The sequence below is a fragment of the Stenella coeruleoalba genome (genome assembly GCF_951394435.1).
Source record: "Stenella coeruleoalba genome assembly, chromosome: 10".
Classification (NCBI taxonomy): Eukaryota; Metazoa; Chordata; class Mammalia; order Artiodactyla; family Delphinidae; genus Stenella; species Stenella coeruleoalba.
This window is the reverse complement of record NC_137156.1, coordinates 82,454,160-82,477,708: the sequence shown is the minus strand read 5'-3', so window position 1 is coordinate 82,477,708 and position 23,549 is coordinate 82,454,160. Positions and strand designations below refer to the sequence as shown.

At 38.5% G+C, this 23,549-nt stretch overlaps 1 protein-coding gene across 11 annotated transcripts in view; it reads left to right on the top strand.

Moving 5' to 3' along the window:
• SUCLG2 (succinate-CoA ligase GDP-forming subunit beta) overlaps window positions 1-23,549 on the top strand; it is a 434,144-nt gene that overhangs the window by 114,925 nt on the left and 295,670 nt on the right. For all 11 annotated transcript variants that reach the window (XR_013830273.1, XR_013830274.1, XR_013830275.1 and 8 more), the window contains 4 exons: window positions 11,014-11,113; window positions 12,042-12,132; window positions 16,080-16,232; window positions 17,796-17,885. Coding sequence is in view for 5 of the 11 variants with exons in the window: in XM_079935031.1 (XP_079791157.1) it covers window positions 11,014-11,113; window positions 12,042-12,132; window positions 16,080-16,232; window positions 17,796-17,885 (434 nt within the window). In the remaining 6 variants the exon portion in view is untranslated. The remainder of the gene's footprint in view (window positions 1-11,013; window positions 11,114-12,041; window positions 12,133-16,079; window positions 16,233-17,795; window positions 17,886-23,549) is intronic.

Here is a 23,549-nt window from a genome sequence, read left to right as displayed (position 1 = left end):
GGAGTTATTTGTTAAATGTGGGTAATGAATACACTTAGCACAAATCTTATTCCACAGTAAACACCTAATAAATACTGTGATTATGCTTTCACAGTGCAAAAGAAGTGATGATTATAAATGAATGACCATATGCTGAGGGCCCACTATGTACCTGGCACTCCTGCTTGGTCATTTCCAGGGGAATGAGGCCATCTCATTCTGCATCATGCTGTGTGTGCCTTTCAGTAGCAACAAACACTAGAGAAGGTGTGAGGGGCATGATTGGCTAAACTGAGTGTGGCTTCATCCAGTGTGACAGGGCCCTCCCCAGCTCTGTGGCCCCTCTTCGATGTGGCATCTCCTTTGAACTAGAAGGCCCTTCAGAGGAGAGGTGGCATCTGGTTTGTGAGACTTGGTAGCATTCCCGAGTCAATGTTGATTTAATTCATCATAAAAATCGCTCCCTTTGTATACGGCTAAGCCATCCTATTTTGAGGTTATGGACAAAATAGCTATGGACACTTGTCCATAGCTTTATGGACAAGTGTCCTGGGAAATTCATCTAGGGTAGCAAGATCTCCTTCCTTCCCCACAGTGGAATCATGTGTTTATGCATTATGACAGCCTGTTCCAAACTCTTGATGGGAGGTAAAGAGAAAGGGTCAGGGACCTGAAAAAAGCTGCAGCTGGATTTAAGGTCACTAGCAGTGGGAGATGAAGGGAATATTTTAGGTAGTTCTGTGGATGTGCTATTTACTTCCAGATGTCTGATATCGTATTCCTGGAAACTAAGGTGAAAAACAGAGTAAAAAAACTGTGATGGTGAGGGAGAGTGTGGGATACAGAACAGATGTTGGCCACATTTTTAAAGGAGAGGTCGGTCAGTGGGTAGGAAGAATAGGCTTATCTGGTGGCTTTCCAGCTGCCATAATGAAATGTGAATCTTGAGAGTAAGTGTCTCCTAGTGATTGGGATTTCAGAGGGTATCCTCATATAGGACTGCTTGCTTGGTCAAGCATGAAACAGGATTTTATTTCTCTGCCACACTAGTACTAGCTACTTAAAACCTGCCAGAATTTTCATTTACTTTTCCCAGGTGTGGATGCCAGCTCTTGAGTATTTTACTGTGTTTTCGAGTGTAACAATTCCAAACTCAACTCAAAAAATTTTTATTAATTTTTCCCCATGATGTGCATCCTAGAGGGTGCTGGCTTGGGCTGGCTCATTCCAGTATGAATTCTTGCTCAAACCAGGCATTAAAAAAAAAAAAAAAAAAGATGCAGGAAGTCCCAGAAAGAGACCATCCTAGTTTGAATGCTTCAAAGATAATCAGAAAGGTTGTTCTGAAGACAGTCCAAGAAAGTAGGTCCAGGCTTTGTGGCTTCTGAAGTCAGGTATAGATCAGGTTGATGATGAGTGCTCCAATTCTGAGGGATTTAAGTGTATTAGTCCTTATTTGGGAGTGGTTTTGAGGAGGGTGTGATGGGAGGTGAAATTTGAAGTTAGTGCTGATCTTTCAGGCTGTTGAAACTGAACTGTTGAAACTGAAGTTAGTTATCTTAGATATAATAGAACTTGCACTTAAATAATTTGGAAACAATACAAGGAAGGGTAAGAGAAAAGGAGGAAGGAAGGGTAGGAAGGGTGAGAAGGAAGCAGAGGGGAAGAAAGGAAGGATGAAAACCAACGAAAGCTGGCATAGCAGGAAAAGGAAAAAGTAACTATTTCTCAGGCCTTTGCAACCCTCGAAAGTCAGCCAAATATAAACTCTTCCTAGTTCACCGAAATTGCATGATTTCATCCTCTAGGATGCAATCTAAAGTCCTCCCTGTGTTTAACATTCAAGCAATAGACTTAGATTTCAGGCACAATGAATGGATCAGGACAGGCAATAAAAGAGCAAGACACTGCCATTTAAAACTCCATGCAATTTGAAGGCTACATAACAGTTTATGCTGGACCACAGTAGATGTGTATATCATGGGAAAGTGGTTCTGAGATCCTTCATCTCCCTTGGGGTGGGTCATTCCTGGCTTCTACTTAACTCCAGAGTGTCATCCACCACTGTAGCGCTTTAAAATGGAAAATGAGAACCTCCTGGTTTCCTTTTTATAGCAATATCACCAAGCCAGTGTTTGGGGTTCTATATTTCTGGCATTTAGAATGGTTGAACATTTTAAGTCTGGAATATGTGTTTATTTGCAGGTTAGGAGGGGGTGGACATATACGTAACTCTTGCTATTATTAAACAACTGCTTAGTTTGAATCTCACTGACCCCTTGGGAGCTTTCACAGCCCTGTGTGAGAGTGTACCTGATTGGGGGCTTTTTAAAGACCACCGTGATAAAATTATTGGAGATCTTAAAAGCACTTAGGGCAAAATAACTAAATTTAACAAAGACCATAAATGTGTTTTTTCATTTATATGCTGTTCCTGAGTATAGATAAATAAACTTTTATTGAAGTAGAGGTTTTCTGAAGATCTGAAATAACAAATTTGAGTGCTGAGTCCTTGGCATGCTTTACTGGTTTATTTGAAGTGATGCTATAGTGGTTTCTAATTTAAATAGGTAACTAAGACAGCCACACAAGTATAAATAGAAAAGCAAAGTAGCCTTTCTTAGCTGTTTACCCCTTGGTATCTTCACTCCCCAGCTTTATCTACCTAGAAAACTCACAGCTCTTCTTGTCTTCCTGGCTCTTCTATTCTTTCTCCTGCCCTGCTTAACTTGACACCATTTCCCCTTCTCACGATACTTTGTTCTTGCCACTTGTGAAAGCATTCATGTTTTTCAGTAATTCTTTGTTTGTATCTCTTTCCTTCAGTAGATTTTAAGTTTCTGAAGGGCAGTGACTATGACTTTTTTAAATCTTTGAATTCCTGCAGGTGCTCAAGAGGTATTTTAAAAGGGAAAAAAGTTTTTCTGCTGCTGTCAGTTTTCTTGCATGACACTTTAGGAAGTCATGTTGTAAGATGATGAGCCATATTTCTTAAAGATGCCTTCTGGAGGCCTCCTCAAGTGTAGGCATCCCTGACCCCACAGATTAAAACTATAAAGACTGATACAGAAAGGAACATTTAAATATTCAAGACAAACCACTATAAATAACTGCCTATATTTATCTCACATTTTTATTTTTTTATGACAGCACATGATAATTGCAAAAAATTTGAAGCAGTACTGAAAAAAGGTAATGTTCTACCCATAATACCCCTCCTTACCTCCTTAAGATAACCTCAGTTAATAATGTGGTTATTGTCCATTTAGATTTCATTATGACTATTTAATGATTTACAAATGTGACTTTTTAAATATTAATCATTAACTCAGTTTAAAGCGTATAGTGTCTATGGACATTTCCCCATGTTTATACATAAAGATATACTTAATCATGGTTGATAGATATATAGTATTGTATCATTTCATCGTGTGGATATGTAAAATTTGTTTTTCCAAACCCGAATGTCCAAATGCTGATGGACATTTTGGCTGTTTTCAGTGTTTCCCTCTTATAATAACATTGCAGTGAAAATCCTTGTTTCTGTAGCTGATTTTCACAGAAGTGGGATTACTCTACCAAAGGGTGTTTTGTGTGCATTGGACAGATGGACCTCCTAATTGTCTTAGAACATTCCAGGTTTCTTAACTGTCATGAATTTTTCAGAAGCATGGAACAGATGCCCAGTACTATTCCTTGATTTGCATTGGACTCAGGAGGCTGAGAAGGATTTTGGATGCACTCTGCAATTGGGAAATCAGGGCCTGTTAGGAGAAAGAATCTCTAAAGAGTGGAGCTGGTTAGAAAGTTGAGGGGTTCCTGCTAAATCTCTGTGAGTGAGGAAAGGGGAAGGCTGGGCAGCAGGCACTATAGCTCTGAGGGCACAAAAGCGTCAGGTTTCATTGATCCCAAGTCTCTCCTGGAGACTGTGTCCTCTGGGATAGAGACTATGCTGAAAAGGAAAAAGCTGCCTCACTAGGGGCTCAGCCACTCTGCTTGAGAAGGTCCCCAGAAAGGACCCACTTGTGAGAAGCTGGAGGATCTTTCTTGACTAGAGGAAACTGGTGGTGGTGTGGCCAGTAGACCAGGGTGGCAGAATGAGGACAGCAAACAGGCAGTGGGGCTGATTCCAGACAGTAGCATATGAGAGCATCTCTCAGCAAGTGGAGGGCCAGATAGAGGAATTGACTTAAGTAAGAGAAAATAGGGAATAGACAAGATTTCTAAACATGAAGGTGGAAGATCTCAGAATACTAGTAATATTGCTGTGAAAGTGAAAGAAACATCTTTAAATATGAGTGCAGCCCAGCCATATATATGTTGCATGCATTTTAAATTTCACAGTCTTTCCAGTTGTCTCTGAAAATAAAACTGTTGTGAGTTTATCTTCCCATATCAGTTCTGGGCATTGTCACCTTTTTCTCCCCTCTTGTTCATCACTGGTTCACATCAACAAGAGATCCCCTTATATTTCTGTATGATCATGTAGCTTCCAATTGTCTGCTACTGAAGACAGACAGAGTATATCCCTCATATACCCTGGCCCAGGATAGGTTCTCAAGCTGCTCAGAAAAATGTAAAAAAATATTAATTCTGAACCTGCAACAGTTATGGACTTTGCCTTCTGATTCCTTTATTATCATCTGTGGTAATTTATACTGTGTCAGCTTGGTTAAGGTGGAACTCTGTTTCTAAGAATCCCCTTCCTTGTATATATCAGGTTAGAGTTGCCCAGATTTGGAATTTGCACAGAACTTGAAATGCAGCCATTACTTTGTGATGCAGTGATGGGTAGATGTAGACATGCTGGCAAGAGGGTCCAACTTGTCTTTGTTCCTTTGTGCTCCATGTCTAGCTGTTTTCCCAACTGCTGACCTTGCTGATCAACATGGACACAAAGCCATCATGAGATGCGTGGCAACAAGTCCCATACCCTTCTTCACAGATCCTGCATATGCTAGTTGGTGACTCCTCTCATTGGCTGCTTGGTGACTCCTGATCCTCCAGCCTCTACTTTCACACCTTTCCTTTCTCAGCATCTCCTACAAATTCAGCTTTAATTCCTGTAATAAATCCCTTATCCATAACTCACAGTGGTTCTGCTTCCCTCATTGAGCCCTGACTGAACACATCTTTGCCTTAAAAATCAGGGGAAAAAATGAATTTTTAATAGCTAGTTTTCCTTTATCATTCTTTTCCTTCAAGCGTACCACAAAATACTGTAGAAATGCTATTGATGTTCATAAATGCTTTTCATCATCTGTGACTGTTTCCAGGATATGTTGAAGTTACAAATGTTACAGATGTTATTATTAGTAATGTATATCATTAATCCCTACTATACATAAAACAGTAGAGATTTCTGGAAATTTCTTCTTTTGAAGAAACTTGTTCTGAAAAATTCTTTTTATCAAGTGGCTTCATTTGCAGAAGATTTGTTTAATGTCCTGTGGTTACAGTCTTATAGTATTAGACATTTTTTAAAATAAATGAATTTATTTATTTTTGGCTGCGGTGGGTCTTCGTTGCTGTGTGTGGGCTTTCTCTAGTTGCGCTGAGCGGGGGCTACTCTTTGTTGCGGTGCGTGGGCTTCTCATGGCGATGGCTTCTCTTGTTGCAGAGCATGGGCTCTAGGTGTTGGGGTTTTAGGAGTTGTGGCTCATGGGCTTTAGAGTGCAGGCTCAGTAGTTGTGGCGCACAGGCTTAGTTGCTCCGCAGCATGTGGGATCTTCCCGGACCGGGGGTCGAACCTGTGTCCCCTGCATTGGCAGGCGGATTCTTAACCACTGCACCACCAGGGAAGCCCATTAGACATTTTTTGATTAGCTACAGTTGCTTGAATATGATCACATTATTTTTGGCATCAGTGTCAGGAGGTTCTATCCTTAACCTTTGTTATGGAAATATATCTTTTAATCTAATAGGCAAAATGTAAGATTGGTTTATAAGTATTAAACTACAGAAAGAGTAAGCTATTACAACTAAATTGAGCCTTTCTGGAGGTAATTTTTATCTAGCTTTAAAATTTTTATCACCAACAAAATGTGTATTAAAGGTTATGAAAGCAATTAATAACACCAGTGACAAAATCAGAAGAGTAGGCTAATTTATCATTATAGATTTTAATAAGGTCTATAATGTAGGATTAAATATACAATATTTTTAAGAGTATGGCAATTTGAAAAAGAATGATTTATCAAACTTTAATTTAGCGGTTTTTATAAGAGCTCAAAATGATTCCCTCGAAAATAAAATTGTGTTTTGTGTTAAGATAATATTATTATCTTCATTATAATTAATAAACTGTTCAAATGGGCATTATCATGCCCCCACAGTATCCAAATGAAGGAATTATTTTAAATAATGTGGGATTAATTGGCTTACCATATTAAGAAATTAAGATTTAAAACTTACATAAAAGCCTTATCAGTAAAGAATTTTTTAATGTGAAATCATGTCTCCCTGGATAACTTCCTATTTGTATTACAAAACCCCTGTCCTAGAGATCGTTTTATTTCCATCTTTTACTTATATTTGTAAATCACTGTTCCAGGTATGTTTAATTTAAGTCTTTGATGGGTAGCAGTCTGATGGAGAGCCAAGTATCTCCAATTCTGTTTTAGTCTAGGGATGTGACCAGTGGTGAAATGGCTTATTCTAAGGTCTCATATGTTTGAAATTCTCTATTGCAGTGTTTGTGAGCCCATGTCAGACTTGTTGAAAGTTAAATACTTGTTTCATTCTCAGAAACAGTCTTATTTCCCAGCGAGCAACCTACTCACAATTTGAGGAAATAGGGGTCAGTCTATAGGAGATATTACAGTAATGATTAAGATAGGTAATTCTCCACTTTTAAGTTTGGGTTCTGAGGTCATAATGAAAACAGGGATGTTAGCTCATTTCCTTTGGGAAATTGCCACTTGGGTCTCTATTATCGCCCTATAAATTGTATGTTCTTTATTAAGATTCATCTTTTCGTAGTATCTTTCAACTCTTCTCTTGCCTCCCCCTCCGCTTTCTCCTTGCCGTACAGTAATAGGTAAATCTGAAATACATTTTAACTTTCTCTATTAAGGATTCTATCAAACCTCATGAAAGGTGATCACTATGTTAGAAATTACACAGTGCCGTTGTGCTTAAAACTGAATATTCCAATTTTGCTTGTCAGTGAATCATAGAAATCGTAGTTCCCCCCACCCCCCGCCCCAAACTACAGTGTTACTGAATCAAAATAGATGATCATGGTAGTAGTCACCTTGCTACAGTACCGGTATATAGAGTAATACATTTTGTGTTTAGAAAGTATTACACTTTGAAAGAGCGCAATACTGAATAAAAACCAGTTCAGTAATACAAATGTTTGTTTGATCACCAAACTATTTAAAAAGGATAGTTGAAAATAACTTACTGTTATTGATATTCTTTTTTTTTTTTTTTTTTTTTTTTTTTTTTGCGGTACGCGGTCCTCTCACTGTTGTGGCCTCTCCCGTTGCGGAGCACAGGCTCCGGACGCGCAGGCTCAGCGGCCATGGCTCACGGGCCCAGCCGCTCCGCGGCATGTGGGATCTTCCCGGACCGGGGCACGAACCCGTGTCCCCTGCATCGGCAGGCGGACTCTCAACCACTGCGCCACCAGGGAAGCCCGAGAAAGCATTATTTTAATGCTAATAGAGTGAAATAAGACCATGGCTCAGAGGGGTTTTTTTAGGCTTTCTTAATGGCTATAAAGTTTGTTCTCTTAAGTGATAATGGTATTTGAAAGTCTTACGTATCTATTAAGTTTATCGAATATGTCTCTATAGTGCTTTTTTCTCCTAAAATATATATGAATTATAGTAAACTGGTTTGCATCAAACCCAATAGAACTCTAGCCATGAGCACTGCTTATTATCAGAAACTCACCAGTAAAGGAAGAGAATAAAATGAATGTATTGCATATTTAGGCTACTGCATGTAAAAGTATCAGTTAAGAGCAGGGAATTTGGCGTTACACAGACCTGGGTTATACCAGTAATATGGTTATCAATGTATAAATGCAATCCATTTCTGTACAAAATCTCTTGGAGGAGAGTCCTCCCTCACTGTCTCTTTTTAGCTTTATATCCTAAAATACAGTTAATTCATCTGTGTATTCATGCAAATATGGAATTTCCTGTATGGATATTCTTTTGTAGTTCTGTTTGGGAACAGAGAGGTAACGTTAAAAAAACAAACAGAAATTTGTACAAGTTTTTGGAGAAATCAGATCTTTAAATAAAATGGAAACAGTGACATTAAGTGTGAATCCACTTGGTAAATACTGAATGAAAAAACTAGTTACTGTTCAGAAGGATTTGGCCACTTAATTTTTAACACTTTGAGTAAATAGCCACATGAGTTAAATTACTTTATGTGAGTTTCCCTCAAGATGAGACAAACTTATTTTACTTTGGGCTACTGACCTGCTGTACTGATTTAGTATTTGAGATCTAAGCAGAAGAGATGATTGTAGTGAACTTATTTTTGGCCTGGGGTGTAAGCTGCAGAAGATGTACCTAGATTTGATATAATCTTTTTCTTTCCCTTTTTCTATTTGCCCCAGTGTGTGGCTTCACTGTCTCCAACGTAGTTGCTTGGTCTACCAACTGTAGACCAAGTTGGAATCCTTTAATACATGATCGGTGGTGATGTGAATAACTGACAACACTTCATTGAGCCTACAACTGTTTCTGTGTCTTGATGGTTAGTGCCTAAAGCTTATCTCATCACACCTGTGTAACACCAGTTAACACTGCCCATTTAGGTAGTCTGCATGGCTTTCAGGTTTTGCTGTTGGAAAGCTTGGAGAGGAAAGCATCTCTTTTTCTGGATGACGAGGATATGAAAAATGATAATGGCAATGGAATGCTAGTTATCCTTTTTAAAGAATTTGAAGAGATCACAATTAAAAACTTAAGTAGACAGCAAAAAGTGTTTTTCTACTTGAGGTCTTAAAAAGAGAAATTGGAAATGTCTTTCTGTATTCTGCTTTTTTGCTTAATTGCTAAAAATAATTATAATGATGATGGCCATCATATTTTGACTCTTTTTTTAATGCACCAGACTTTGAGATGAGTACTTTACCTACTATTTTCATTTATTCTTCACTTCATTCTAACACTATAGATTATTTTTGTTTTGACTATTTTATAGATGGACGTGTTACTTTTACCTTTCTGAATCTCATTCTCCTCTTCTCTGTAAATAAAGGGATAGGCAGAGTTGGAGATTTTAACTAAGTCTGTTTTTCTTCAAAGTTCTTGATCTTAATACTACTCCTACATGCAATAGCCTAAATATGCAATAAATTCATTTTATTTGGTCCCATTCCTGGTGAGTTTCTGATAATGAGCGGTCACCATAGCTTGTCTTCTACTCAGTTTCATGGGAACTAGTTTATTTTAAGACACCGTTTGACTGATGTTGTTATGGTTCATACCCTGGGCAGAAACTATTGTCAGAGGTTATAGAGGGCAGCAAAGAAGGAACTATGTATACTTCTGAGAGAAGGTAAACCCTGGTTTTCTGAGTGTGTACAAATATAGAAGGGAAGACCAACCAATAAGACAATGAGCCTTAATAATCTGATTATATCAGCTAGAGTGACTGTCTCACCCAGTGCCTTCATAGTGTCACATCCTTCCGTAGCGCCGCATTGCCTTCATGATAAAACCTGTGGCTCCTTTTCTTTGAACCGTTGCCTACTTGCCTACGAGTAACAACAGTGATGGTCGTAATAGTTGAAATAACCAACAATTATGGACCTTACATGAGTGGTTGCAGATTCCGACAGTTTTTACCATCTCAACCTTTTGGTTCCTCACAATATACAAAGGTAATAAATGTACTAACTGATCGTGGCAATACTCTTTCATTAGTGAGTTTTTAGGATTTGGGGATATTTGCATATATTTTCTAATTTAATTCTTAAAATAACCCTCAACATTGTTTCATAATTGAGTAAACTGAGTCTTAGAGACATTAAGTAACTTGCCCAGTATCACACAGCTGGGCAAGGGATGAAGGCTTCATTAAAACGTGGGTCTGTGATTCTAAACCTAGTGTGCTGAACCAGAAAACCGTTAGAGCCGTATCGGAGATTGTCTGACTTAATTCTCTAATTTCAAACAAAACTTGATCACAAACAGAGAATGCCAAGCTGTGGCCTGAAGATGTGTACTCTTTGATTTATTAAATGCATTTGATTTGGGGGCTGACTTTTTTTTTCTTTTTGTTGGTTGGGTAGGGGAGCATTCCTGTTGGCTGAGGGCGCCTTCTCTATCACTGGGCTGCTTCACACATCCAGCTTTCCCACCAGTCCTGTAAAGATATTTGAGTTTATGACTTTGGTCTCAAAGGTCAAGAGCAAACAGCTCACTCTTTCCTTGAGTGTTTTGAGAAACAAAGATTCCACAAACACTTTCCTCTGGGATGTTCTGTTACTCTGCCAACATTGAAAAGATACTGCTTACTTTTAGTTTTAATCCATTTCCTCCTCCCTTGCCCAGCCCCACTGATACATAGAACAACTGCTCAGAAAACCGTTGATTTCCAAGAATACAGTTCTTCAATACTCCCTTTAATAAACCTTTCCCCCACATAAACCAGCCTTCCCTTTGACATCGCGGATGGCTGACAGGTAGTTAACTCCTCTGATTGGCAGATTGGTGTCTCTGCCACATGGAAGTGTGTTTACACAGTAAAATTAATACTTCCAGCCTGGATTTATTTAGCATCTTCTGACACTCAGAAGAGCCAGGGAACACATGCCTTGCTCTCCTTTGGGATGGTTGAGTATTAGATTAAACTCACAGGAAATATTTGAATGTCCTCAATAAACAGACTTTGTATTTAGGCACATTGATGTTTTTTGAAGTTCTTTATTGCCTTCATTTTCAAAGTCGGTTTGAGAGAGCTTTTACCAGTCACTTTTGGAAGTTATGTCATTACCACTTCACTTGTTGCTTAAAAAAAAAGAATTGTAAATCAACTACTAACTCTGGATTTTTTTTGCAGATGCAAAAGAAATTGTTTTAAAAGCCCAGATCTTAGCTGGAGGAAGAGGAAAAGGTGTCTTCAGTAGCGGTTTGAAAGGAGGCGTTCATTTAACAAAAGAGTAAGCCAGGAGGTTTTAATTCCTTGTCTTTGGGGCAAGCAGTTATGGAAGATCCTGCTCATGACTGAAAGGAGCAGCGAGAAAGAGGGCTGGGGTGGGACTAGGAGCAGGAGGTGGCACATAAAGGAAGTAAATTACAGGTCGAGGGCCCTGGCAGTGCCTTAGCTTCCCTTCTCCTCCCACAAAAGGATTTTTGTTCACTAATTGGTGAAAACTTGACACTCCTGTTCTAGACAATCAGTGGTTCATCATGTTTGATATGGTACCACTTACAAATTAAATGCTGCTTCTGTAATGCCACTCTCCTACTCAAGAACCTGCGGTGGCTTCCCATTACCAATGGCATCACTGGTCCCTCCTGTCTGATAGTCAATTCTTCCTTTACCTGAACCTGTCTGATCAGCTTTATATCCTATGTCTCCACACACTGAACACTTTCCTCTCCTCTCCTGTCACATAGCTTTCATGGTTACTTTGATCCTTCCCCTTCCCTTTATCCCCATCTTTGGTCTTACTTCCCAGATTGCCCACTATCCAGTATTTGTTATTCAGCTCTTATCTTAGTCTGCTATGCATTTCAGCATTGTGTCTCTACTATGACTGTAACTTATTTGGGGGGAGAGGATAGCAAATGTAAGCAAGCTTCTTTTTGTTTCCCTTCCCTCCCCTCCCTTCCCCTCCCCCGCTTCCCTCCTATTGTTTCATTCATTCATTCATTCATGTATATTTTGTACTCAGTGAGCCTCTGGTACAGTGCTAGGCACCTAGTGTATGAGCAGAAAGCACCATGGATTCTGTGAAGGTGGAGGTGGGCCCCGGGCAGGGTGGACTTGGGGATATAATACAGACTCTGCTTTAAAATGATTTTCAACAGAGACCTTGACTTTCTTTTCTTTCTTCTCTCTCTTTTTTTTCTCCTCTCTCTTAGTCCTAAAGTTGTGGGACAGCTGGCTAAACAGATGATTGGGTATAATCTAGCAACAAAACAAACTCCAAAAGAAGGTGTGAAAGTTAACAAGGTAATGTGAATGCTTTTGGTCATTTTCTGTGTATGTGTTAAAAAAAAAAGAAAAGAACATCATACTTCAATTTTGACAGTATCAAATGAAGCAATGCACTTTGGCAACGTGCCATTTTATTTTTTAAACCTCACATAGTTAATTCTGCGTGTGATGTAACTTCAGGGAGAAATAAAAAGGATTCTAAAGTAGTAATAGTGTTTATTGTCATCAGCATTTAGTAAAAATGGGTAGTGATTGAAATAATACCTTTTTCTTTCAGAACACAGGCACGATTCTATTTAAAGCCAAAAGACCTTGGCATAACAGCTGCTAGACTCAGTGACATTCTCTGCTCCCTCGCAGCCCCACCCTCATCCTCAGTATATCAGAATTACTGTACCCGTTACAGTTGTTTTTCTATGTGCCCCTATAACTTACTTTAAGATTGTTACCATTTTGACCCACTGTTCTCACTGGGAGTATGTTGTATTAGTGAGGTCTCTTGGGACACCCAAGTGTGTATAGGGCACGTACGTGTATACATACACACACAGAGAAAATAAAGCCGAGAGCAAAGTGGCCTGCCTCAGCCATGAGATTGTGAGTGGCAGAGCTGAGGCCAGAGCCTAACTTAACCGTGAGAGCGTCTGTCTTGGTCCCGAAAAGGACACTGAGCTGGAGGGAGATGGAGATACTGGAGGGTCATTAGCTCCTTCCCTCTAAGAACACAGAGCCTTTCTAAATGTCGAGGAAGCCCACAAACAAGACTGGTTCTGGTTATTTCCCTTTCCCACTGCCTCGCAGGTAGATGCAAGAACTGTTTACATCTTAAATTGGTTTTTCGAATTTATTTTTGTTCAGCCCAGCATAGTACTTTTTTTTTTCATTTTTAAACTGGTTATGAGCCTTTACCTGTGTAACGTCTTCAAAATTTGTCCCCAGAGGATATGATTAGTAGTTTTGTTTGTAGGAATTTGTTACTTTATATGGACACATGGGGTTTTAGATTAGAGTTTGTGATACCTTTAAAAAGCATATAAAAATACACAAAAGAAGATTCACGTTATATAGATATGCATAAACTTAGTTTTGTAGGTCGGTTCATGAAATAGTAGAGATAAGTGCGTTCTTGTGAATTGAGTCATTGCCAGGAAGCTACCAGAGTGATTTATTTGTAAGTGTTTCTTTTCCTGATTGCAAAAGTGATTAACATATGTAAAAAATTCCAATAATACAGAAATATAAAAATTAGGAAAGTAAAATTTCCCTCTATTCTCACCCCTTAATTGCCATGCTTTGTTTCTGTTCTTTTACTCTGTAAAATGTGCATTACCACATTTTGTAACAGTATTATTGTATACAACTTTAAGGAACATGCATTTTTAATTTATGGAATCTTTAACATCAATCAGAAGTTCCCAGATTATAGAAACTTTAGATTTCTAAGTTTGTTCAAGAAGCTATTTAAGCACATTACATACATCGATTCACATTGGGTTTTTTTCCTAAGTCTGTGTTTGTGGTGTGTTCCTTGGGATAGTAATAGGGGAGGTGAGACAGTGCTACTCATCATGTGCTCCATGAGTCAGTACCTGTACTGTTTACTGTTTCGCAAAGAGATTAAGTTCAAAAACTGAGTACACTGTTAATCCTATCTCATCGCTGTCCTGTTACACATAGTTTGTACACTGGCTCTCATCCTCAGACGACAATTTGAGTAGCATGATATATAAAAAACAAAACAAAATGAACAAACAACAAAAAAATGAAAAACAGGTTCATTGGTCAAATAGGGTAAAGTATGTTAAAAAGCTTTCCATACCGGAAGACTCCAAGAAAAGGCTGTGTTGATGATATTGTTTGTGTCAGTCACAGATGAAGATTATTGAAATGTATCTAACTGAACTTCTCATGGCATGAGTGTTGATGGAGTCCATTTAGATTCTCTCTGTAACAATCCCTAAAGTATTTTAATATCCTGGCTCATAGGAAGGGCATCTTAATGTCAAAAAACTGGTCTGTATATAAAAATTCCTTGAATTATCTATTGACAATCATCATTTTCCTGAGAATGTTTTTTTGAAGAGTGATAGGTTGTTTCTACCAAGCAGGAGCTGTTTGAGGCAGCAGCTGGTCTTTGCAAATAGAAATTTGATGGAATGTAGAGCATATCTGTCAACACTTTAGAAGATTAAGAATAGGACTCTTGAATGACACTTATCCTAAAACGTTATAACGTTGTATTGCTTGTCAGAATAACTACTGAAAGTTATTAAATCTGGCTCGCTAGACTAGCTCTGTATTAGAAAGTGACTTGAAATCAGAATGGTTCTATGAAAATCGTAACACCGTGTGCCAAGAAATATTTCTTACAAACTCATGAGCTACCATTTATGATAGAAAAATCACTATGAAACCCCTTATAAGGTACTTTATTTTTGACCAGTCATAAATTCCATAAAGGTGTGAAAAGAAGGAGTTCTGTATTCATTACGTTATAGCTTTCTAGGTCATCATATACTTATCACATTTCATGTGACTTAAAAATTAATGCTTTTGTGGCTTCTGGGTAGCTAAAATCTAATGTTACTTAATCAGTAACATTTTTTGTGAAACGTATTACTGAACTTTTAGGAAAAGCAATGTATGTGATTTTATTATTTTCACTCTAGTACTGATTCTTCATGGATATTCTTATTTTCTTTTAAAAAGCATCCAAGACATCTGTTACTATGTTTGTTGGGAGTGTTGGTACAGCCTCTCTCTCCAAGGAAATTTAATAGTACTTATCAAAATTTTAAATATGAACAATATAAAACTTAGCCATTTTACCTTTATATACCTTGACCACAGGGATACTACAACAATGGAGCAGAGCTATACGTACAGAAATAATCACTGAGGCGGCATTTTAGAAACATGAGTCCACATAAATTGTCATCAGGGACATGGTCAAATAAATATTGACATATAAGTACTGTGTAGTCACAATGAAGAGAGAAGACCTTGTACAATCCAAGTTGTAGTATTAAGATTAAGAACAAAAAGGAAGAAAGAAAGGCATTCAAGTGTGTAAAATATGTATCTGTGTGCAGGAGATTCTGTGACTAATGCTTGCAGACGCATAGGGAAGAGGTAAAAGTTAGTAGTGGTTTTTCCTGGCAGGGTTGCTTCGTGCCTCTGTTGAGGTCGTGCAGAGCAAAAGGACACCTGTCTGGCACATGTGTGGAGAAAGAAATCCTTCCATCTGATTTGCCTCCTGCCCATTCATGGTCCTGGAATATGACCACATCCTCATAGAGGAAGGGATGACTTTTTCTGATTATCCCAAAGGTTCCATATGGACTCGTGATCACTCTGACTACTGGGGCCCAAGGGGTGTGTATGTGCAGCAGGGAGCTGCTTTCACTGTCTCCTCTGTATACTTTTAGTATCGTTTGCATTATTTTCAAACAAGCAAATATTATGTTTGTAATTTAAAAGGAAGTATAAATTGAAATAAAAATACAGTGATCCAAGAGACAGAAGTATTCAAACATAGGAAGCATCAGACATACCATAAAAAGAATCCTTCTTTGGCAACCAAACTTGGTTTTCTACCAGTGCAATCTGAGAAAAATCAGTGTAGTAATATATATGTACTGTTAATGTCTCAAATTAAAATAACAGCTGCTTCCCTGGAGTTTTTCTTAAGTGTCAGGGTTTCTGAAGGAAGAAGAAAAAGAAGATTAAAGTGGGAAGGTTCCTTGAGGCAAACCGAATACCTGTCACTTGAACAAGTTATCAGGATCAATTAAGGAGGTGAAAATGGGCACTGTGCGCCATGAGAGCAGCACTCTCAAATCTCACTGGGTTTAAAGACCCTGAAAATGAAGCTGTTTGATTTGTGTAGCAAGTTTGTATAGATTTCCAAGTGGAAATCAGCTCGATGCTGACTTAATTTGACTTTCCCACTAATGTGGTAGGTGATGGTTGCTGAAGCCTTGGACATTTCTAGGGAAACCTACTTGGCCATTCTGATGGACCGGTCCTGCAATGGCCCTGTGCTGGTGGGCAGCCCTCAGGGGGGCGTTGACATTGAAGAGGTGGCAGCTTCGAATCCAGAACTTATTTTTAAGGTATGTTTAGATTCCTGACTATGCTCTGTTCATTGATTGTTGCTATACAACCTGTTAAAGATTTAGTGTGGAGTCTGAGCCAGGAAGACTGTTCCTGGGATTTAAGGCATGAAGATATTGAGTCCTTTTTCTTACTGGGTGTCCAGTTGAAGGTTGGGTAGATACAAAGTATATGCTTTTCAAGGTCTTTTTCTTTGCTTTTTTCCCCTCCCTTTGTTTTTTCTCCTTCTTGCCTTTTCTTTCCCCCTCATTTCTTTCAATCCAACTTGCCCCAAGAATTAACCAATGGAAATGAAGATGGCTGTGATATTTCCATTTCCTCTTGGTTAACTCTACCCCATTTAACAGTATAGATGACCCAGAAATTCTCTCCTAGGAAATCAGATGTGAACTAGAGACTGCCTTGATGTCTTTCAGTACTGGTAATGAATCCTTCTAAAGGCCAGATTCTATCAGTTTGTTTCAATTCATTAAATCTTGTGTGTGGGTTTTTGTTTTGTTTTGTTTTGTTTTTGATATTAGGATGAGTCTAGCCAAAGAGACCTGAAGTCAAATCCTAACTAGCCAGTGCATTTCTCAGTGTCTCTAAGCCTCATTTTTTGAATGAGTAAAATGAAAATGGGGGTAATTCCCACCCCATAAGAATTGTGAGGATTAAATGAGGTGATGTATATAAAGTGCTTATCAACCTACCTCAACTATAAGAAGAAAAACCTAAGGTCTTTAGAACTATAATCTCAGCTTTTAATTGTGAGTTCTTAGTGTCAAAAAGAAATCACAAAAAAATTTTTTAGCAGAAACATTCATTATTCCTTTTAGAAAGTGATTTTTTTTCCCTCCAAAAAACAAGGCTTTTATTTCTTGAAACTCTTCATTTATATAAGGTAGTAATACTTTGGAGATTGGTTTTAAAATATTTTCACCAATGTTACATATTTAAGTTAACTACTTTAGAAGTTAAATTGAGACTTTACATGGTGGCTTTCCAATAATACCTACCTATTTTTGAAATTAACATGATTTAAAACAAACCATTCCGTTTGTTAAGAGAATACATGAAATAATATGTATGAACAGCACTCAGTGTCTTGGAGGGAATGACCCTTTGTAGAGCTAGGGTATTATTAATAATTATCATCATCAATAGAGTGTTTAAATCATAAGGTAATATTTAACCTGTATAAGACAAGCTCTAAACTTAACAGCAGTGTTAGGCAGGAAAAACTTACTTTGGAAGCCTTCCAAAAAATGTCATAAAAATTAACTGCCTAAGTATTCGTCACTGCCATCTGCATAGTAATTAAAAGTGAAAACTGGCCTCCGATTGTCTTGTCAGCATGCCACCCTGAAGAATTATATAGTTTTTGGAAAGGCTGTTTTATAGATGGTCTGCTAATTAAAATATACCCTATAGGCAGCTGTGGTGGCCCAGCTCAGAGATCTCTGGAAAGGTGCCACACTTTAATTACTCATTTGCAAATAAATAATAAGTATTTTCTTTTGAGGTTGTAAATCTTTTCATTTGACTGTCTGAATTTTGCTCATTTGATTCATTTTTATTAGGAGCAAATTGACATTATTGAGGGGATAAAGGACAGCCAAGCTCAGCGGATGGCCGAAAATCTAGGCTTCTTTGGGCCTTTGAAAAACCAGGTACCTGAGCAATTGGAGGCCGGTGTGTCTGACGTGTTTCAGAAAATGTTTGGGAACTTGCTAATTGCCTCTAATGTTTGTGATTATCAGGAAATAGGGTAATTTATTGTTTTCTTTTTTTTCCTCTAGTTGTTTATAATGAAAAAAATATTTACCTGGTGTTCCAAAGAGGATGTTTATGACATGTGTGTTTCTATATATATATGTATTGATATATCAGTATGTATGTGTGTGAGAGTGTGTCGCCTGCAGACACATGCACTTTGTTATTTATGTTGGTCTCTTTGTCTTTTTGGTAGCATTGCAGCTCCAGCGCATGAATTATAAGAGGCAATATAGTGGTTAGAAGCACAGGCTGTAGAGTCAGGCAGTCCTGAGTTTGAATCCTATACTGCTACCCAGTACATGTGTGATTCAGACCATCTGAACGTCTCTTTCATCATCTGTAAAATGGGGTGGTGAAATCCTAACTGAGAGGGTTATCATGAGGATTGAGTAACCTGATGTGTGAAAGTGCATATTCAATACTCCAGAAAGGTCAGTTATTATTGTTATTGATAATATACATTACTTAACTAATTGCTATTCTTTCATAGCTAATGGGCATTTGAGATGAATGTTAATGGCACAGAGGTGATATTTCACTGAAAACAGCTTAAATTATGCCAATTTAGTAATTATATCCCTTGGTTTCAAAGACAGAAAAATCACCCTCTGAGCTATTAATATTAAGGGAGAGAGTCTGTCTTGAGCATCACAGTCCTGCACTGCCCTTGGTCCTGCCCATAGAGCCTGATTTTATGTCTACGTAGGCAAGCTTCCTTATCTCACAATTAAATCAGAAGAATTTACTGGCTATTGTTTTCCTTTTCCAGGAGCCACCTTGATAACCCTTCATCCTCTGTGTGCATGCGTGTGTGTGTGTGTGTGTGTGTGTGTGTGTGTGTGTGTGTGTGTGTGTGTGTGTTGTCCTAGAGCTCTAGGATTGTTATAGTTTCCTTTAATGTAGTTGGGTAACGTTCCTCCAGTAAAACAGTCAGTTGTGCACTCTTTTTTTTCCTGCCTTTACTTTTTCTTTTAATTGATTCTATCTCTAGAAGTTTAAAGGGTAACAATAAGGCAAGTCCTAGAAGGGTGAAGCAGAATAAAACTTTAAAATATATTTGTTTCAATTAGAGAGAACAGCACTTACTTGAGGACTGGGGAAAAGGCTCCAGTGGAAAGCTAAAGGTTCAAAATGGTAGTAGGAAGCAGGATCATCGGGGACTAAACCTCAGTAGGAAATAGAAAGGACCAGGCTTCAGTGGACAGCTAGAGGAATTAATTGTCGTTTCCGAGACTGGCAAAGAGACGCCAGGTTAGTGACCTGCTGAAAAAGAGATAATGGAGGGTTTGTGGGTAAGGGCTGCAGTGGTTGGTTTCACTTCCTGAGTATGAGGCCACTAACTATATTAGCTGATATTTGAGATTTATTTAATGGCTTCTTGTGTCTGGGTGGTGGTCACGGAGAGCCACTCTCCATGTAGTCACTGTGTTCTAGCCACACTGTCCTACAGTCAGTTCCAGAATGTGCTCAGTAACCCTGTTTACATCCTCTGTACCCCTTGTAACATCTGTATTTCTCTTGGACATTTGCAGTCACCTTTGATGGATTCTCATCCACACCACAGCAGGGACTTGGTGAATCTTGCTTACTACTGTGTTGCCAACAAAGTGCTTGGCAAATATATTAGATGCCCAAGAAACATCTGTCATATGCATGAATAAGTGAAATAACACATCTAGGATGTCCACTTGGAAGAGATTCCTAGGGAGTCAGGGATGGGTAGCTGTAAGTGACAAGAGAATAAATTCGGAGTGGATAAAATCTGCTGACCACATGGCTTGAAAACTCAGGAGGTAAACATAACAGAGTTCTAGAGAAGGCAATAACAGTATTATGTACACCATCAGTCCCTCCCCCAACATAATGTAAGAGACAATTAAGTTATTTATAGCTCTTAAATGACTGACTCATGTTTTCCCAGTACCCTAAACACTCTAGGTTTTAAGTGAGTTATCTATGGAAGAAAGATGAACATGCAAGTTCTCAGGGGTCATTAGTAGCTATATTGTCATTATATTTTTGACTTAATATACTGAGGAAAGTAAAGAAGTGTTTTAAATCAGGTTTTTTTTTTTTTTTCCTTTTTTCATTGTTGTCTCTATGAAAGGCTTTAAATCTTCATTTGCTCAGCAAAGTTGGACCAAGGTCATCTGCTGAACCCTGGCGAACAGAGGTGATAACTAGCCATTGTTTCCTAGGGGCTCAGAGGGCAGTGGTCGGCCTTCTGACGGTGAACACAGGAGGAGGGGGTGTGAAGGAGAGAGAGAGAGATGTCAGCTGTAGTTGTGTCCAGATGTGTTCATCTGGGCCCCCCGTTTATATTCGTACAGTAGAACGTGGAACGCATGGCGTAGCAGCATGGGGAACTTTTGGGGCTGTAGATTGAGGGATCTCTGCTTTACAGTGCTTCCTCCAGTCATGGGGCCCAGTGTACTGTGAGCAGAGGAGCCACCTGAGAGGAGAAAACATTTATTTAAAGGATCAGCCATTGGTGATCTTTTGGTAAAGAAATGGTATCTTAGAGGCCCCTCGACTCAATGTGACTTTGAAAGTTACTTGATTTTCATTTAGGATGTGGTTTGGGCCTTGGAGGTGCCTCACTCATGGACAAACGACATATAAAATGATTCTCTTATAAAATTATTAATATCTTTCCTGTGACTCATGCCTGTTGTCTCTAAAATATGATGTATTAATATTAGGTTTAACCAAAAATAAACATCATCCTGTGTAAAAACCTACCAAGTATATGTTCCTCGTGAAAATACACTTCAGCAAGAGCTGACTGAAAAGACTGAAGCCATGGGAAAACTGAATATGACTAAAATCCGCAAGTTCCTCAAGCATCTCTTATCATCTATACTATTCATTTCTAAAAACATAGGCACCATGAATTGGTAGCATGCGCCTCTAGGATTTAAGCTGATGAAAATATCCGATAAACCAAGTTAATACAAGCTCATTAACCCTTCTGGGTGTGGTTTGTACCTCTGGCTACCTTTAAGGACCATATATGAATGGTGATGATATTAATTCCTGGAGTGCAAGAGAAGTTTTTCAAAATTTTTTTTAACCTGTTAAAACATTTTTGAAGACATTGGTAAATTTGTCGGGGTTTCGTGCATATGGCCCTCACGAAATTTGATGTTAGGCATTTAATTTTTTTGATTGCTTAACAAATAACCGTAAAATAACATTAATCGTGGCAAAAAAGAAACAAAACAAATATTCCGTACAGCATGGTTACTGAGGAAGTAGGTGGCAGTGGCAAGCTGGCCAACTGCACATTTACTAGCAGGATGTTTTCTTTGACTGCGTTTAATCTGTCTTTTAAATTTGAACACATTTAGAAAGCAGGAGAGCCAGCTCAACTTGCCACAGGCCTTGCCATTTCCTATTATACACCCGGGCAGACTGACGGCGCTTTGCCTGGAGAGCCTTTGTAGTCATTTGGTGTATAGCCTCTGGAATAAGGCACGTTCTGTCTCCAAGCCAGGCTGGATCTCCCTTGTGGATATTACAACACAGATTGTATAACATATACCCCTTGTAGGTCTTACAGCATAGACCTAGTTATGCTTCAAAAAATGTTTATGGTCCACCTTTACACAATAGTAAACAATTGTAATAACGAATGCCCCCCCCAAGTGCTGTGTTAATGTATAACTACAATGGCAGTAACACGAGAAAATTCAGGCTTCATGCTAAGCTAGGTTAATATAAGCTTTAGAAGTTTTAAAGCAACCCAGGTGTTCATAGACAAATAAATGGGCAAAAAAAATGTAGTATATACATACAGTGGAAGGTTGTTCAGCCTCGCGAGATCCTGACACGTGCTGCAGTGTGGATGAGCCTTGAGGACATTTTGCTAAGTGAAATTAGCCAGTCACAAAAAGACAAACATGTATCATTCCATTTATATGCGGTATCTAGCGTAGTCAAAGACTGGTTGTTAGGGACTGGAGGAGGGGAGAATGGGAAGTTGATATTTAATGGGTACGGAGTTTCCGTTTTCAGGATTCTGAAAAAGTTCTGGAGCTTGGTTGTACAACATTGTGAGTGTACTTGACACTGATGAACTATACACTTAAAAATGGTTGAGTTTGTGAATTTTATGTTATGCGTATTAAAAAGTTTTGAAGTAGCTGGGATAAGATCTTATATATATATGCACACAGAAGTTATTTCTATTATGCAGTGTATCCTTATTATTAAATTAATGATTATTTCAACCATTATTTATTGTGTTGACTCTGCACAGAGGCTGAATGACTGTGGTGGATGCCATGGTGCCCAGGGTAGACATCATGCCTGTCTTATGCAGCTCACATTGCACGCTCATATTGATAACCTGGAAGATCCCTAAAAATACAAAAAATATTCAGCAGTGAGTCACTTATCTGCTCTACACTGTAACTCAAATAAAATCTGTTTGCATTTATAAAAATAGAGTAAACGTTAAATAAAGAAATTCTTAAAAAGTTTTTGAAAAAATAATGGTAGAATTGTGAGGGTGGGACCAACCTTTTTCAAGTCCAGCACAAAGCCAGAAGCCAAGAATGACATTATTATTATCAAATTTCCATGCAGCAGAAGTAACAAAAACATGGGCAAAAGATAAATGTTAAAGGGCAAAAATATTTGAAATTTCTATGAGATTAAGAGCTAAATTCCTTCATGTAAAAACGCCTCATATAAATTAAAATGAGAAATACTAAAATCTCAACAGAAGAATCGGCAAAATTCACAGCAGAGGAAATACAGATGCTTCAATATCATAGAGAAATGCTCAGATTCATTTACAGTAAGAGTGATTCAAATTAAAACCATATATGAGGTACCCATTTTTACCTAGCATTCTGAAAGATCCAGATAGCTGATGGTTGTGAGTAGAAAAACAACCTCTATGATGCTGGTTTGTAGAAGAGGACATTAGTGAAAGCCTTTACCAAGAACAATTTAATAAAATCTTTTATTATGTAAAATGCTCACCCATTTTTGTTCCACTCCAGGGAATATATCCTACAGATGTTTAATCATATATACGATATATATGTACAGATATAGGTAAGGCAGCATTTGAAGTAATGTCAAACTACTGGAAACCAAATGACCGTTATTTAAGAGACAGGTTAAATGAATTACGATACATCCATACAGTAAAATATCATGCAGCCATTTACAAGATGGCTCTCTTTGTGTTGCTGATGAAGGCCCTCTGAAACCTATTAATAAAGAAACAAGGTATAGAACCAAGTTGGGTTTCTTAAAAAAGATGAATGCAGAGTGTGCATACTTGCATATGCATAGCTGTATCTCTTTTTTTTTTTTTTGCGATACATGGGCCTCTCACTGTTGTGGCCTCTCCCGTTGTGGAGCACAGGCTCTGGACGCGCAGGCTCAGCGGCCACGGCTTATGGGCCCAGCCACTCTGCGGCATGTGGGATCTTCCCAGACCGGGGCACGAACCCGTGTCCCCTGCATCGGCAGGCGGACTCTCAACCACTGCGCCACCAGGGAAGCCCGCATAGCTGTATCGCTTAACGAAGCATCAAGCT